The sequence below is a fragment of the Gobius niger genome (assembly GCF_951799975.1).
Source record: "Gobius niger genome assembly, chromosome: 3".
In the NCBI taxonomy this organism is placed as follows: Eukaryota; Metazoa; Chordata; class Actinopteri; order Gobiiformes; family Gobiidae; genus Gobius; species Gobius niger.
Window position 1 is genome coordinate 25,472,612 of NC_136854.1, and position 14,156 is coordinate 25,486,767.

Here is a 14,156-nt window from a genome sequence, read left to right on the forward strand (position 1 = left end):
GGTTCATTACTTTTCAATTCACATTCATTACTCCTTAATCACATCCTATGAAAGCTATTTTAAAAACACAACTGTTAGCAATCAGCAATAAGTGCCCTATTGTCTTCTCTATGAATAAATTGTCACAGTCTGTGACTTAGGGAGCTAGTGGAGTTTTTTCATGTATTAAATAAGTTAATATAGAGAAACCAAGAGCATGACAGGTTTTCTGCTTGCCATTCAGCTGTCTTAATGTATTCTATATCAAGTCCAATTTATAATCTTCTTTGGATTTCTTCAGTCGGTTTAACAATGCGTTATACTTGGACCTGTGCAAGTCTTTTAAAATTGCGAAAATTGTATCTTTAAAAACCTGTAAACCTGTTTGTGCGCTGCTTCCCAGTGCATTTATGAGCTGCAGTTTGTTATGATATCTGATGTCATGAGTTACTCATATTCGTTACTCTGTCTGTGTACATTCAGTTCATGTGACCAGACTTCTTGTAATGCGAGCTGTAAGAATGATAATTGTAATGCATTTTGTGTTTTTTGTGTGTTACAGGATCCTCGAACGAAGCACAAGTTTAAGATCCACACCTATGGCAGCCCCACGTTCTGTGACCACTGTGGGTCTCTGCTATATGGGCTCATCCATCAGGGGATGAAATGTGACAGTGAGTACTACACTGCGTGCACTCTATAAAGAGTGATATTCTGACATTCACAAAGTCCCATTGAAGGCATGTGAACCATATCACGTAATACTTCTTTGGAGGATGGAAGTATTTGTCATTGAAGCAAAATATGTCCACTTTATGTCTGTGTGGGCTCTCAATCGTCATCAAGAGTGTCCATCTTCAGTGAAGGTTCTGTGTCGAACGTTTCAAAATGTGCGACACTTCAACAACAGAGTACAGAAGATGACTCAAGAACCTTCATTGAATATGTCCACTTTAGTTAAATTGGGCCTTGTTGAATTTATTTTGATTTCTAGTGCATTTGTTCAGTTGTATTGGACTGTCCTCAGTGCCTCATTAAAACTGTGCAGTTATAGTCTTCTCCTTGATTAAACGTTCTCTTTGGGTCTTTTTTGTCCTCTCCATTCTTCTTTCTTTAATCTTGCATAACTTTATTAACATACTGTACCCTAAATAGCTCCTGCGTTCATTATTCACCACTTATTCATTAGACCATCATGTCTTTATTTCCTTTTGTATCCTTCATCATATTCTGCCTCGGCCACCTGTCTTTTTCAGTGTACGTCACCCTCTGACCCTGATATTCTGATGAACTGTTCCTAGTCACATGAATGACATCATCAGGCTTAATCTGGGTCATACCCCTGTTATATCGTCTTGCACACGAGCGCTCAAATCCTTTAATATTGTTCCTGCAATATTAAGTATTAAGTATCCAGTATCCAGACCTCAAATAACATTGCAGTGTAGTCTTTGGCTCTGTGCAAAGCAGCTTATTGTTTTACTATAATTGCTTCCTCTCCAAATGCTAACTTATTCAGTCTGTTGTTGCTAAAAATGTTAACACAAAAAAGAATAGACAGAATATCAAAATATATTGTTGTCCCATACATTGACCAGGCAAAACAGTAGGATGACTAATCACAGACAATGTGCTATAGTGGCAGCTGTTATTGGGTAAGGTTTATCAGATACCACATACTTTTTTTTTTTGGCGTCATGGCAACACATAAACAGGCAGCGGCCTCCCTCTCTCTTGGTGCAGCAGTGTTTTTGCCTTTTTCTGCGAACTGTTTATATGTTCGACATTGTTTTGCTGGATGCTTTTGTACATCTTTGCTGTGTTTTTGTGAGGTTCAGTGGATTATTTACTTTTTTTTTTAAGAGATAGCTTTTGAGCTAAAGACATTGAGACCTACAAATTTGAGACCCCCACACCTGCTGCATGGTAGAGGCGTCACAAGAGGGGCTACAGAAAACAAAAAGGGACAAATGAGGAGATGGTAAAAGACTGTTGTAAAGGGGAGGAAGCTGCACAGGTAGAGGAAGGAGGAGGAGGTTTAGGAGCTGACCAGTGAGTGACACCACACTCTGACACCGGGACAAACCCTGGAGGCGCTGCACCTTTTTCAGAGGAGCACTGAGGGCTGGTTAGGTTGGCCCACAGTGGTAGCGCGCTCAGTCGCAGTGGCTCAGGACTAGCCCAACACCTGAACGCAATTTTGTTGGACAATTGTACAAAGACAAACAAAGCACTTACTTACTTACTTATGCTTGATAACATTATGTATACATTCATAACACTGTGTACAGTCCCTTTTCAGATACATTTACTCCATATGAAAACAGATAGTCAGTAAAACTAAGCTTGGCTCACCTTATCTACTCTCTCTCCCTTCAGCCTGTGATATGAATGTGCACAACAAGTGTGTGACCAACGTGCCCAGTATGTGTGGAACGGACCACACTGAGAGGAGAGGCAGAGTCTTCCTTAAGGTGGAGGTCAGCGATGAAAAACTTCAAGTCACAGGTAAGTCTCAGTCTGCCAACACTGTATCAGACACTGTTGAAAAGCAGCAGCCCAATAGGTCAAGGGATGCTTTTTTAAAAGTCTCTTCACAGGTCTCTATGTGCTCGAAATGCACACTCTGTTGTCCTGTTTCGATTGTGAAACACATCCGTTTTACTTGTCAATTTGAGCTGACGCGGATGCTCCCTCTGTTCTGAAAATAGAAGACCTGAACCGTACACTCTGTTAGCTGTTGCTTCTGGTGATGTTGCAGATTTTGTCACTGAGTACATGTGCCATGGAAGATGAAAACATTCTTCTCACATAATGCAACGTCACTGCAAGAGACACTTCAGTTACTACACACTTGGAAGGCAACACTATTCCCGAATTTAAACACTGCTCTGTTGTGTGTGGTCTGCTGCGTGGGCTGTGTTTTGTTACTCTTTTTAAACAGTCACGACTTCCTCTGTGCTGGCCAGTGTTTGTCTTGACTCTCAATTGATTCGGAGATGCAATATTAACCTTAGTTGATATATTAACACAATCATACACCATAGACAATAGAACTCAATAGAACTACAGCACTGTCTTATCAATTACAGTTGCAGGCTTGAACCATATACATGAGCGACGGTGGCTCAGATGGTAGAGCGGGTCGGCCCATAAACAAGAAGTGTGTCGTTGTGTTCTTGGGCAAGACACGTCACCCACTGCCTGTGTGAATATAGTACAGTGGGAGATGATGTTTGTGTGTTCCGCCCAAACTATTCAACCTTGAGTTAATCAGTCCACAGAATATTTTGCCTGTAATCCAACTGCTCTTTCGCAAACCAAAGAATTGAATTGTTGTTTTCCTCCCACTGGTTGTGAGTGTGGTGTCGGTTGTGGTCCGTTTAGCCCAGGGCAGCTGGGACCCTGTGGCTTCGATCCCTCTCACTTTAAAGAGCACTGTGGTGTCTATGTGTAACAAGCTAATTATACACATTTTACTTACACTTTTTAAAAGTATTGCTATGTTCTTTTTGAATATTACAGAATACATTTATTGGTTTCTCATTAAATATCATAGTTACTGTGAAGGATATTACTAGTTAACTGATTTCCATCTGTTTTCCCACATTCACACTTAGAAGTGCAGTATGGCTGAAATACTGTATACTGAAATATGAAAATATGAAATACTGAAATAGTCTTCTCTGTAAAAAATAAAATAAATATAAAAGTCTGCTTGAGTCTTTGTAACAGCACACAATGATGTACAGTATCTACAGCTGGAGCAGATTTTTTATTGAGCCCCTGTAACAATAGAGCATCAGTGCATGCACAAGGACAATAGCAGTGTCAGAGGGGTCTAACAGAACACAAGATCCAATTAGCCCACAAACATGGGTCACTGAGAGACAAGAGCCTGCCACAATTATCCACTTACCTCATTGTCACTGGGACCAAAGGGCTAAAAGACAGCACTGCAGAAGCCTGACATGATCCGTAATGCACCTTTTGAAGTACAATCAAATCTTGGGTTTAGGGGTGCACGTTTAATTTAATTTATTAATTACTTTATTGTCCAAACAAGTATCAATTAACAGTTTTTTTCTTGTAAATTTTGAAACACCATATAAAGAAGTTTTTATTATTGACTAAAGACACATCATAGACATTACAGTTGCAAATTTGTTTATTTGCTCTTTACTGCCAGATCATAGAATTTCTTTCCGTTCCATACTGCATAGTGATTGATTGTCTGCCGTCTATGTGATGCAGCTGTATGGTGCTGAGCCAGAGTCTGAGGACGGCTGTGTCATCATTTGCATGTTTCCTTGTGTGTAGGTGTGTATATAGGTCTGCTGTACCAGAGCACTGCCCACTCAGGCCAGATTGCATCAAGGATTGCATTAGTCGCAGCAGACTCTCAGCAGACAGCTTTCAAGAGATATTGAGCTTGCTTGTGGAAAGGGCAGAGTTTTATGTTGCCATTCATACATGTTGACCTCCTGCATTGAGTTAATTTGAGTAGTTAAATTTTTAATTCATATGTTCACAGTAAAAACAAAAAAGGTTTTTGGGTCACATATAAGCTGTTTATATGACTTAACCAAGGGCATTTAATTAATGTAGTTCAGTTGGTTTTAGATGATTTTCAGAAAGACTGAAGTTACATTCATGCCTTTGATTTATAAATAATAAAAACATGCACCTGTATCGAACCCCTTACAAAAAGACTGACACTTGGCTCTGAGATACAAAGAGCCAATGTAGCAATGTCAGTAGCTCACTGTCCGTCATGTTATCTTGAACTATTTATTGATTTGTGTTTGACACCGCTAATCCCTCTTAGGGAAGTAACAAGATAGAAAGACCAGCGGCCCCTGGTGAGTTAACTCGGAAGTCAAGTGTCACTCATGCGCATAGAGCCCATTCGTTTAAGCAGAAAATTGATACAAAATAACAAGCTCCCTTTCCACCTGTGAACTATTTATATATTTGTTTTTGTGGCAGAGGCTACAACACAACATGCTGCATCAAATTTTCACAAGCCAGTGGATCCTTCATGCATCGATATTTTCTCTTCTGTTTGAAAATGTAACTGCAGTCAGAGCTAGTTGTTATATCAACTCTGAAGGTATGCAGTAGGTGTATTAGGCCAATGCTGGTACAGAGAAGTGGGTGGAACAGCAGATATACTTTTTACCACTGAACTTTGTGGAGGTGTTGTGTCCTCTTACAGTTGAAGACTTTTTGCCTTGTGGATGTTACATCCAGGAAACAGTGGTGGTTTTGGCAACGATCTCTCTTTGTTGTGAAGTCAAACATTTGTTTTTTAAGCCTCCAGTCAATTTAAGTGGTTTTGAACGAGGAAGGCCAACAGAACTTGACATTGTGACTTTCTAGCAGCTTGGAGTATTTTGCAACCTTACTTAAACGACAAGTACAATAGGCTTTGTGCTCCATATATCGTCCCAAAGCTTCCACATAATTACATGCAGATGTGTAGTAAATTACAATGCCATGAAACCGCCTTCCCTACCGATCCTGTCAGATCTTTGAAGCTAAGCTGGGTTGGGCCTGGTTGGTAGTTGGATGGGAGACTGCTGGGGAACACCAGGAAGCCAGGGTGAAGTAGTGTATGTGTGTGTTCGTGTGAGTGGTTCATGGTGGTCGGAGGGGCTAATGGCATAGATTGGGAGTCTACCCCAGGGCAACTGTGGCTACATATAAATACATATATATCATCTGAGTGTGGTGTGAATGAATAATGCACAATATTGTAAAGAGACTTTTTAAGACTACTGACCTATTATTATTATTTTATTATTAATTTTATCTGGTCGTAAATGAATCATGTAAAAGATCCTTCGAATGAAGTACATGCATCTGGTATGCTGCCCATGGGTATCCAATTGACAATCAGTGCCCACTGGTCTGAATGCAGCTGATTTTCTACCATTATTTCTATTTTTCACTTGTTTCTGCTTTGTAGCTTCATGAGTCATGCTTTGTGAAAAAGCTTGTGCCAAGAGTAAAGTCACTTCAAAAATGGCATGTGATGGAGCGGCTGAGTGGAGTTTTCCTGATTCCACTCCAAAGTTCAACTCTCCCAGATGTTCAGAACGATAGTGCAGTATAAGGCTGAACGATTTTCCAAAAGAATTCAGTTGCAATCAGATGGAAACAAAATATTTTGTTGTTTTACAGGGGAAATTGCATTACACATGCCAAGCAAATACAACAAATCACATTCAGTAGCAGCTACTTCTATATTGCCTTGATAAAATATTCAGTCTCTTTCATCAATGTGATCTTAAACAATAATTGTTTGCTGATGCTCATAGTTACTGTAAGGTTTAAGGCATGTTTCTTCTTGCAGTGTCTGGGAGGTAGTCCTCATATAGCTGCTATTTAACCAGGGAGGCAACAGTAAACACAGCTGACCTTTTCTTGGAGATAGGGTCATCACAACACACCAGCATTTTTCTCATTTACATAACATGTTTTCAGTGCCGTTTTAATATGACCTCTATAAACTATTTTAAACTTATAACCTGACTTTTTCTGTACGTATATGGGATTCAACTATCTCACTCCACAACCATTATGGCATTTTCAGCTCAGCTCAGCTTTTTTTATTTTTTTTTATAAATCAGTAGCACATAACTCAGTCTGTTCATTCATTAATAAATGCCAGCTATATTAGTCGTAAATTATGTTTCTGTTGTAAAGGCTTAGCTTTGGTGTAATGCTAAAAATCAAGCAGTTTGCCTTAGATCAAACTTCAACGTCAGCACCAAACTTTATGTATGCTGTGTTTGTATACGCTCTCAGTTCTCAATGGGGTTTTACAGGATTAGAGGTTGATTACAGGATGTCCTCAAGACGAATAACCCAGTCCAGTTGATGACTCCGAAAAAACAATTAACATTAGTGCCATATACATGAATCAAGTAACCTTTGTGTTCCATTTATAGTTCATGTTACTTTATATCTTATGCAGAAGTGAACTTGAAGTATAGGTGCACAGCTTTGTGGTTTAGTTTATGAGAACCATCTGTGAATGCAGCCTTCACATATGGTGCACAATAGACACACTGGAACAGAGAGAAAACAGTGTGCAGTCTAGATCACCCCCTACTGGCTGGAACCAAAAAACATTTTGCTTTAATGTACGTTTCTTACACACATTTCCTTTAAAAAAAAAAAAAAAAAACGTTTAAGCAAGCAATCCAAAAATAATAAAGCCAAATATATATATATTTTTTTTTTCAATTACCATATTAGATTATTTTTATTTTTTGTTTTGCTATATCTATACTTGTTTGTCCTCCTTTCCAGTCACACCAGGCCTTGTATAACACTTTGTTTAAAAAGGTGAAGGCTGTCAGCTCAGGAATGTTCAATGTCTTCCCACACCTTAGTATTCTCTCTCTCATTTCTCCCATTCTCTTGTATGTGATTTTTAGTAACTGTGCTCTCTGCCGGCACCGCTCAATAAAGGCCAACTCCATCTACTTTGTACAGTGCTGCTGCAAAAGCTAAAAATAACAAAAATCCAATAGAAAGAGTCTCATAATATGATGTGTTTTCTACATCTTGGATGTATTTTTTTTATGTTGTGCTCATGTACAGGCTTGTTTTGAATGCTAAAAAGTAATGCTTTCAAATAGGCTGTTTTGACAACCCTGGTCTTTGTTTTCAATAAAACATTTTTTTTTTCCTGGTTTTGTACTACTAACAATAATTTGTTAATTTGCTGTAAATTCACCGTGACAATAATATCATGCAATCGGCAATACATCCACATTAAATTACACTCAGGTGTCCCATCTGCAGATAAGACAGTTGCTTTTACAAATGAACTCTTGACATGGTGCTGTTTGGCATAACTCCTTTCTCCAGGGCAGAGGTCAGCATGCTTTTAGTCTGCTGTTGTAGTGTGTGACAGTTACAAGGGGTTAGTTGCTCATCTGGTCCCTGCAGGAAAGCCTGGCATTGATATTTCTGCATACGCATCCATGTGTCCATTGCTTCAGGCTGATGTTGCAGAAATGTGTGTCCCTTGTTTATTAAGTTAGAGGATAACAGCCAAGACTGTTTGTGTTCGAAGAACTCCTTGATACTCCTATGTCGTGTTTATAGTGGAGAATGTTGGATATCACTGATTATATTGTTGGATATTGCTGATTATATTTTTGTTGCAACTTTTACAAATTACATGTTCTTACTTGTTTGTTACACTGTTGCTTTCCTATTTATTCTAGTGTTATATTAATCTTAAATTGTAATAATTATGCGTTAGATTAAACGTTATAAACGTTATAAGCTAAACTATATATAATGCAGTATATTTCTTTCAGTCACATATTCACAGCGTAATGATTAAACCAGTTTAGTTTAGTTTGAGCAGTTAACCTTCTGCTCAAAAGGAGTGGGCTGAAGCAAAAGCTTATGAGCGTGCACCCCAAACTCTGAACCATAACTTCATGCTCTTCTACTTTTCAGTTGGTGAAGGCAAAAACCTAATACCCATGGACCCCAATGGACTTTCAGATCCATATGTCAAACTCAAGCTTATCCCAGACCCCAAAAATGAGACCAAGCAGAAGACCAAAACCATCCGCTCCAACCTCAACCCCAGATGGAACGAGACCTTCACTTTGTAAGATATTTTTATAATTTCATGACTTCTTTGCTTTTGTGTATTTGACTAAAACTTTTACGCAGTAAGCTGAAGCCATCGGATAAGGACCGCAGACTGTCAGTGGAAGTCTGGGACTGGGACCGAACCACCAGGAACGATTTCATGGGATCACTTTCATTTGGAGTCTCAGAGCTCCTGATGTCTCCTGTCTGTGGCTGGTAGGTTCTATAAGGCTAGTAGGTTTTTAGGAAACGGGGACCACTATATTGTAGATTGTGGTTCTCATAATACAAAAATGAGCTCCCTGAGTACCACAAAAACTAAACCAGTTCAAAGATTGGGATGAATCAGATTTAAACTTGGGCTCAATCTGGTCTGAAAGAAGTAGTTCTAAAGACAGAACAGTGGCCGAAAAGAGGACAAAATCATGAATTAAAAAAATGCTGGAGAGGACCTAGGGCACTTGTACACAGTCTGAGACCCACTGGACAGTAATTATTTCTAATAGTGTTGTAGCATTATTCCATTATTCACATTTTTAAGCTATAATTGTGAGGTGACACCTTCTCCAGCTGCCTCTGTCCTGTTTTTTTTTTACCCCATTATAAATCACACATGTTACATTCACACCTCTCACTGTTAAATAAACACAGGACCAAATATGGATTGTTACTCTGAGCCATATAGGGTCATATGTAATAGGCTCACTTGTCTTTCAGGTACAAGTTGCTATGCCAGGAGGAGGGAGAGTATTACAATGTTCCAATCTCAGAGGAAGATGACGGAAATGAGGAACTTAGGCAGAAATTTGAGGTGAGCTGTAACATTGGACTTGCCAATTTAACAAGAGAATAAAATGTATTAAAATGTAAACATGCAATCAACACACATTGCATTTGTGACTTTTATGGTCAGAGCTCTCAGAATACTGCAAAATCTCAGTTTTTCATTATTATGTGGGATAGGCAGGTGGTAAAAATCCTGTGTCAAGCAAATGGAAATACATCCAAAGTGTTCTTCTGTCTTCCAGTTGTGTAATACTTTCTCCATGGCAACAAGTACGAGGCTATCCATAATTTGGCAATTTCTTCAAAACAGTAAAACTTCTGCCAGTTCTCTATTCAATCTGTTGTTTAGCCTCTGGACAATGTGCTGTTTGTGTCTTGTTTTTTCCCCCCTGCTCTTGGCAGTGCTTTTATTGTGCAAATGTTTCTTCGCCCCGTGTCTCAGAGTTATATTTAATACAAGAGTTTCTTTCCCTCTTTTCGCCTCTTGCTCCTGCTCTCAGGACTGCCAAATAAACCTAAATATACAGGTAGCCCTCCCCTCCTCTCTGCCCTCGTCCTGTTGTGTTATGTCTTGTTGTGGTTCCATACTTTTTCACTTTTTCTTAGCATTTATCATTTACTAACAATTTGCTAAATATGATAATAAAGAATTTAAATAAGAAAGACTAGAAAGTACTATATTATTAAATCACAATAAAATGCAAAAACTATGTATATTTTTTAGAAAATATTCCAATGCCCAATGCCACTACTACTAGAATAGTCACACAATTACTGTACCATTACATCTACCATGCGTATTAGTATTTGAGTAAGCAAAAAAGTTCTTGCTCTTAAAAGATTGTTAGTAAACGTTCACACAATGTGCCTCTATGTCTGCATGTATGTCTCGTCTCCGTATTTTGCATTTTGTATTGCGTCGCAAAAAAAAAATCTATATTTTTGTTTTCTCACTCGTAGTTCATTGTAAATGTTTTGATGAACACTAGGTGTCAGCAGAGGATAGTAAAGGGCTCTGTATCTCCAGGTCTATATGTCTGTGACATTAACTTAAATAACTTAAATAAATCTACATTTCCTTTTGATGTAGTTATTTATTTAAGTCTATAACCTTTGGTTCCAGGACCAAACAGTTGTGGAGAGACCTGAACAGGTGTGTCTGACAGGAAGGAAGTAAGCGTGCTGCTCTTGTGCGTCAGCCAGGCCTGTGTTGTCAATGGCTAAAGCTCAGGTGTGCTGTGAACTGCTGCCGCCTGCTTTGCATCCACATAAGACTCTCCACTGGGATACAATAACCAAACTAAAAGCTGTTTAGCATGACATGTGTAGCAAAATGGTGACAGACGCTCAGAAATTCATTTCTTACTAACTCTCTGAAATATTATGAGCTGCTTTTGGTCTGAAGCTGAAATGCTACAGAGTTGTACAGACAACTTTATAGGGTACTAGTTTTAGCATGTTTGTCTGTTTGACTTCATTCAGCCAGTTAGTGTGCATCTTCCTCTTAGCACTATAGTATATGGGTGGCATGAGGTCATAGAATATTCTAGTACTTTTTGTCTTACCTGAAGAAATACTGTGCAATATAGAAACATACAAAAAATAGTATAAACATCATTTTCACTTTAAAATGCTTTTTTCCTATCCAGTGTTTTAGTGATTTGTGTGTTTACAAGTGATGCAACATTTATAGTTTGCCTGACACTGTATTTTTAAGTTTATACATTTTTTATTTTATATTTCTATCTTTATCTATCTTGCCCAATTTATTAAGAACCATTGTGCCCCGTAAGACTAAAGGGGCGATGCTAGCCTGGCTTGAGTTTATACATTGAAAATTCATGATGATTCATAGATGTGCTTAAAATCAAGATTACTATTTACATCTTAGAAGCCTCTCCCACAAATGATAAATTGTGCGAATCTTCACAACAGACTTGTGCATTTATTTTTTTAGCTTCGTATTTCTTATATGTCAAATTCTGTGTGCCCTGAGTGCAGAAAGCCAAGCTGGGCCCAGGAAAAAAGAACATTTCGGAGACAGACAGCTCCACTGGCCAGCTGCCCTCCACCATTATGGACCAGGTCAAACTCAGTGACTTCTCCTTCCTCGCTGTGCTGGGGAAAGGAAGCTTTGGCAAGGTTTGTTCAGTACAATGCTACATCTCTCACAATCAAATGCTGTACAAATATGCAAAATCTACATTTTACTATCCTATTTGTGAACAGATGACATACTTTGTATCAACTCTCTAAATAATTAGGTAAATGTCTTTTCCTAACATTTTATTGAGCAATGGAAGATAGAAGTAGAATAAAAATGTATTGCAATTTATTTTGGGGATGGTCCCCCAGGCTTCACTTTGCCGCCACTCAAAGCTGTACACTGGCGTGAAGCGTTTATATCATTTATGTGCTGGAACAATTCACATGCGCTGGAAGGATTGTGAGAGCTAGAAAAGTGTTTGGGCCAAAACTAAAAATTTAACAGTTTGAACAGGAAAAATCAGTTACCACAGCTTTAAAGCTGCCCTCAGCTACTCCATTTCACCTTTCAAAACAAACATGAAAAAGTCATATTGGAGTTTGCAAATGCACACTTAGGGCCCGATCTTCTCAAAACGCAGACGATAGCGTGACATTTTGCGCTCAGTAGGAACGCACTTTGTGATCTTGCCACTCCAGACTTAGCGCATTTAAGTGGGTGGAGACACACATTTTCCTCCAATCAGATCGACTCCGCGTCCAGGAGAGTGGTTGTGTGGGAGTGGGGGGTGAACATGTGCTTTTGTTTTGCTTCGCGTTCACGCCAAGCGCGGGCCGATCCGCGCCACAGCGGACGCTGTAGCTCTTTTTCTCTCGAGACGTGAACATCGTTTAGGTCACGATGGGGTAAATAAAGTTTTTAGTTTGAACTGTGAGAGCCTAAGGCTTAAGAAGGAACGCAAGACAGCGCAATGTAAACGAGCAAGTGAATGTCAGCCGTGGTTCCATCAGCGCAGTCACCTCCTCTTGTGACGCCCCCTCACAGGTGGCGAAGGCAAATGGCACATATAGCTCCGCCACTCGGAAAATAATTCGCCAAGAGCCTGCGCACATCCGTGCGCCGCCACAAGATCTGGCCCAAAGTCTTTAATTTTTGGAGACATATACTGTGGTCTTACAAAAGCATTTTTTTTTATTGTTTGGCCATAATAACCATCATCACGTTTGGAGGAAAAAGGGGTAATCTTGTAAATGTGAAATACGGGGTGGCAGCATCATGCTGGGGGTTGTTTTACTGCGGGAGGGACTGGTGCACTTCACAAAATAGATGATATCATAAAGGAAGAACACTATGTGGAAATATTGGAGCAGCATCTCAAGACATCAGCCAGGAAGTTAAAATAAAAAAAAAAAAAGTCATAAAAAGTCTTAAAGTGATTTTCTAACGTGTTTTTGTTTTTGTTTTGTTTTTGCATAAAATTGACTGTGAAATTATAATAATAATAATAATCACGCAGACAGAGCACTGACAGTGTTTGCATTTAGCCTCTGCTCCGCTCCTCTATGGACCCAAACAACTGAAGTTAGAAGCGACCAAGCTCTTCCATGTTTCCCCTAGTTAAATACTGTTACACGTTCCAAGTATAGTTACAAAAAATTAAAACATGTCAATTTTCTAAGCGGATTCAAAGAGGAAATAAGGCGTAATAACACAAGGAGCACATCGACGTCCATCTGTTACATTGTTCAGTTTAGAGTTTAAATAAATGATAACATTTTTGTCATCATTCAGGTGATGCTGGCAGAGATGAAAACCACTGAGGAATTGTATGCCATAAAGATCCTGAAGAAAGATGTGGTTATTCAGGACGATGATGTTGAGTGTACAATGGTGGAGAAGAGGGTGCTGGCACTACAAGACAAGCCACCTTTCCTCACGTTCCTGCACTCGTGCTTCCAGACAGTGGTGAGTTAATCTGGTTTAAATGAGGACAGTAGTCTCTGCAGGAAAGGCGAGTGAGTGGAATACCATTTATTGTTTTGCATGTGCTTTTTTTTTTTTTTTAAATCTTTTTATTTTCATTATTATATTTTTGGTTCCAAAGCTTAAATGTTCTTATGAGGCTTTATAATATTTTCTACATTTTATATCGTTCAACTCATATATTCAGCTTGTAATAACAAAAACAAATCTGCAAATTTTATTTATGACTAATCAATTAACCTCTTCAGGATCGCCTGTACTTTGTTATGGAGTATGTAAACGGTGGCGACTTGATGTACCACATACAACAGGTGGGCAAGTTTAAGGAACCTCAGGCAGTGTAAGTAATCCTTATCCGTACATTTTTTAATCCATAAACGGTGAACAGTGGCTTGATTGTCGGCTTGTTATTGCAGGTTCTATGCAGCAGAGATCGCTGTTGGTCTCTTTTTCCTGCACAGTAAAGGCATCATTTACCGGTAAGGATTTGGTGTGGAGATTATTCAGTGTGTTCTATTGATCCGCATTCATCATGGCAAATTATCATCATATAAGGTGTTGCAATGTCCATTTTGCAAGAAGCCACAATACAGACTTGCAAAATCAAGGTATTTTCCATCTAACTTAGTTTTCATACATTTTAAGTTACCATGCATTTCCATTATAGACTGTATAGCAAAAATGTGTAAAAGAATTCTGTTTGAGCCTTTTTTGACACAATTAGATAACAAAAACTGCTTCAATTTTTGTTCCAATTGAACGGAACATAAATGACAGTGGCGCAGATGGTAGA

The 14,156-nt window shown here is 38.9% G+C and overlaps 1 protein-coding gene across 1 annotated transcript in view; it reads left to right on the top strand.

Moving 5' to 3' along the window:
- The window catches only part of prkcaa (protein kinase C, alpha, a), an 87,319-nt gene that overhangs the window by 48,661 nt on the left and 24,502 nt on the right, over positions 1-14,156 (top strand). Inside the window, exons 4-12 of the mRNA XM_079554195.1 lie at positions 542-653; positions 2,359-2,487; positions 8,467-8,623; positions 8,689-8,823; positions 9,325-9,418; positions 11,395-11,535; positions 13,172-13,345; positions 13,612-13,703; positions 13,780-13,842. Coding sequence (XP_079410321.1) covers positions 542-653; positions 2,359-2,487; positions 8,467-8,623; positions 8,689-8,823; positions 9,325-9,418; positions 11,395-11,535; positions 13,172-13,345; positions 13,612-13,703; positions 13,780-13,842 — 1,097 coding nt within the window. The remainder of the gene's footprint in view (positions 1-541; positions 654-2,358; positions 2,488-8,466; positions 8,624-8,688; positions 8,824-9,324; positions 9,419-11,394; positions 11,536-13,171; positions 13,346-13,611; positions 13,704-13,779; positions 13,843-14,156) is intronic.